The following is a 3,597-nucleotide window of genomic DNA, read 5'->3' on the forward strand; positions in this document are numbered from 1 at the left end:
TTTTTTTAGACCTCTAAGTGATTCATTTTGCACAACTTTGCAATTCTTGAAATGTGTGGAAAAAGGTAAATATTGTAGTGAGATTTAGCATACTTTCAGATTATAAAAAGTATCTACTGGGTATTGGAATAGGAAGAAAAAAACTAGTAATAGGGGTTGGTGGTGTACATAAAGAATGGGATCTGGAAATTGTTCTGTGAGGGGAAGAAATTAAAGATCTGGTGTTTATTCTAAAAAGAAAACTGGTGATAATGGTCTTAGAATAAAATGCTGTTGTGAAGAGGATACATGAGTAGAACTGCATGTAGTTTATTCAGATTGCATCAAAAGAAGTTCAGATCATGCAGTAGGAAACACGTGATGGTGAAAATGGTGAATGACTAAAAAAAAACAAAAACATTAGAGGTTGTAGAATGTGAGATCTTTAAACTAGGTGAGACACCTGATAGGAGTGGTGTAGTGATAGCAGATCCTTTGGAGCCGCTGAAAAAATGCGTTTTGGACATTGGGCGACAAATAACAATAATATGTGTTAAGCAGTTTAATTTACAGAAAACAGTACAACAGTCTTAAACTATTAGTAGAAATGAATTTTTTTTCTATTTTCAAGAAGGCTCATCAGGTTGATAGTACAAATACCAAGGAAAATCTAGACTTAGGATATACAAGTATCTCATTATTTTTCTGTCAGTCTAGTTATCTTGCTGTAGTTGTAGTATGGGTGGGAGAGGGTAGCAGAGAGAGTAGGAGAGTAGACAGGAAGAAAGTAACTTAAAGAGAAAGTTTGTTCCTGGAATAAAATTACTAGGTTACAGTCTATGAACTGGATGGATTACTCTAGCTCTTGGCATTATAATTTAACTGTACATTGTATGCCTACGCTGGGATACTATTTGTAATGCCTAATTTCTGAAAATACCACTCTGGAAGTGAAATAACACCTTTTTGCATGGTATATGTGAACATGTGCTTATTTGTGTATGTGTGCTGTTAGAACTTAAAATGCTGAGATGAGGACTTTCTGCTTGTTTAACAGATTTGCCTGCAATCAAATACGTGACCATGGGAGATATGAAGACCCCAGATTTTGATGATCTTCTTGCAGCCTTTGACATACCAGATGTGGTTGACCCAAAAGCAGCTATTGAATCTGGACATGATGACCATGAAAGCCACATAAAACAAAATACACAAACAGATGAAGATTCTCATATGCTATCATCATCCGATGTTGGTGTGAGTGTCATTGTGAAAAATGTACGTACTATTGATTCTTCAGAAAGTGTAGACAAGGATGGCCACCATTCCACAGGCAATGGCTTGCATAATGGCTTTCTAATATCCTCAACTCTTGACAGTTACAGTAAAGATAAAAGCAAGTCATTTAAAGATGATGGGTCAGCTTCGGAGACTGTACTAAAGGATTCGGCTTTCAACCAGTTTAGTCCAATTTCAAGTGCTGAAGAATTTGATGATGATGAAAAAATTGAGGTAGATGATCCTCCAGATAAAGAAGAGATGCGTGCACATTTCAGAGCAAATATCTTGACAGATTCTGTATATCAGCAGGAATATGACAAACTAAAGACACTTGGGGGAGAGAATTTGATTAAATCTGGTATCTCAGTTTCAAGTAGTATAGATAAAAGTAAAGTTGCTAAACAAGAGACAAACTCTGTGACTTCACATGTCTATGAGCCTTTCAAAGCTCACAAGGCAGAGAACAAATTACTCAAAGACAATTCTGAGAAGCTTCTTGAAAACAGAGTACTTGATGGAAAACTGTGTACTGAAAAAAGTGAAACAAATCTTGCCAGCATTTCACAGTCCAAAACAAAGTCATCAGCAAAGCTTTCTTCATGTATTGCTGCGATTGCAGCACTGAGTGCTAAAAAGGCAGCTACAGATACCAGCAAAGATTTACAGTCTAATTCAGGAGAGTCTTCTCCATTACCAAAACATATGAGTGAAAGTCCCCTAGCTATTGAAAAATCACCTGAATCTCAGAGTCTTATTGATGATGCTAAAAAGCCATCTATTAAACCACCCGATAGTCCCAGAAGTGTATCAAGTGAAAACAGTAGCAAGGGATCTCCATCTTCTCCTGCAGGGTCCACACCAGCAATTCCTAAAGTTCGCATAAAAACCATCAAGACTTCCTCTGGGCAGATCAAGAGAACTGTTACTCGAGTGTTGCCGGAAGTTGATTTGGACTCTAGTAAAAAAACAGAACAGACTGCTTCTATGGTAACTTCCATGACATCCCTCCTGTCCTCACCAACTTCTGCTGCTGTTCTTTCCTCTCCTCCTAGAGCTCCTCTCCAGTCTACAGTCGTTACCACTGCAGTTGCATCTGCAGAACTCACACCAAAGCAGGTCACTATCAAACCTGTGGCTACTGCCTTTCTCCCAGTTTCAGCAGTTAAAACAGCAGGTTCACAAGTTATTAATTTGAAGCTTGCTAACAATACTACAGTGAAAGCCACTGTACTATCTGCTGCTTCTGTGCAGAGTGCCAGTAGTGCCATTATAAAAGCTGCCAATGCCATACAGCAGCAGGCTGTTGTGGTGCCAGCATCAAGTCTTGCCAGCGCTAAACTTGTGCCAAAGACAGTCCATCTTGCCAACCTTAATCTTCTGCCTCAAGGTGCTCAAACCACCTCTGAACTCCGACAAGTGCTAACAAAACCCCAGCAACAAATAAAGCAGGCAATAATTTCTGTAGCAGCCCCACAGCCTTCTAAAAAGGTGTCTCGAGTCCAGGTGGTGTCATCTCTTCAGAGTTCTGTAGTGGAAGCATTTAATAAGGTGCTGAGTAGTGCCAACCCTGTCCCAGTTTATATCCCCAACCTTAGTCCCCCTGCCAGTGCTGGAATAACGTTACCGACACGAGGTTACAAGTGTTTGGAGTGCGGTGACTCCTTTGCTCTTGAAAAGAGCCTGACCCAGCATTATGACAGGAGGAGCATGCGAATTGAAGTGACTTGTAATCATTGTACAAAGAACTTAGTTTTCTACAACAAATGCAGTCTTCTTTCCCATGCTCGTGGACACAAGGAAAAAGGAGTTGTAATGCAGTGTTCGCACCTGATTTTAAAACCAGTCCCAGCAGATCAAATGATAGCATCTCCTTCAAGCAATACTGCTACATCTATGCTTCAAAGCCCAGTGGGAGTTGGTGCGCACACTGTAACTAAGATGCAGTCTGGCATAACGGGAACAGTCATATCAGCCCCAGCAAGTACACCCATCGTTCCGGCCATGCCACTAGATGAAGATCCATCAAAACTCTGTAGACATGGTCTAAAGTGTTTGGAGTGCAATGAAGTTTTCCAAGATGAGACATCTCTTGCTACACATTTCCAGCAGGCTGCAGACACAAGTGGACAAGTAGAGTATCATACATTTAAATTACAGTGTTTCGTCTATAAGCCTAGGAGACTTTGGAAACATTTTTCTTTTATTTAGATGTTAATTATCTGAATCCATGATTAAAAACATAAACTAAAACAACGAAAATTTGCAATCACTTTTATAGTGAGTCAACATTTTAGAATTTTAAATAAGAGTTTTCTTAGAATTTTTTAGGCCCTGAAC

General features: G+C 39.4%; 1 protein-coding gene across 1 annotated transcript in view; it reads left to right on the top strand.

Moving 5' to 3' along the window:
• Window positions 1-9: 9 nt before the first annotated feature.
• LOC104915734 (zinc finger protein 532-like) overlaps window positions 10-3,597 on the top strand; it is a gene marked incomplete at its 5' end in the record, with an annotated part of 12,004 nt that continues 8,416 nt past the window's right edge. The window contains 2 exons of the mRNA XM_031557538.1: window positions 10-65; window positions 1,037-3,390. Coding sequence (XP_031413398.1) covers window positions 10-65; window positions 1,037-3,390 — 2,410 coding nt within the window. The remainder of the gene's footprint in view (window positions 66-1,036; window positions 3,391-3,597) is intronic.

The sequence above is a fragment of the Meleagris gallopavo genome, unplaced genomic scaffold (genome assembly GCF_000146605.3).
Source record: "Meleagris gallopavo isolate NT-WF06-2002-E0010 breed Aviagen turkey brand Nicholas breeding stock unplaced genomic scaffold, Turkey_5.1 ChrUn_random_7180001848644, whole genome shotgun sequence".
In the NCBI taxonomy this organism is placed as follows: Eukaryota; Metazoa; Chordata; class Aves; order Galliformes; family Phasianidae; genus Meleagris; species Meleagris gallopavo.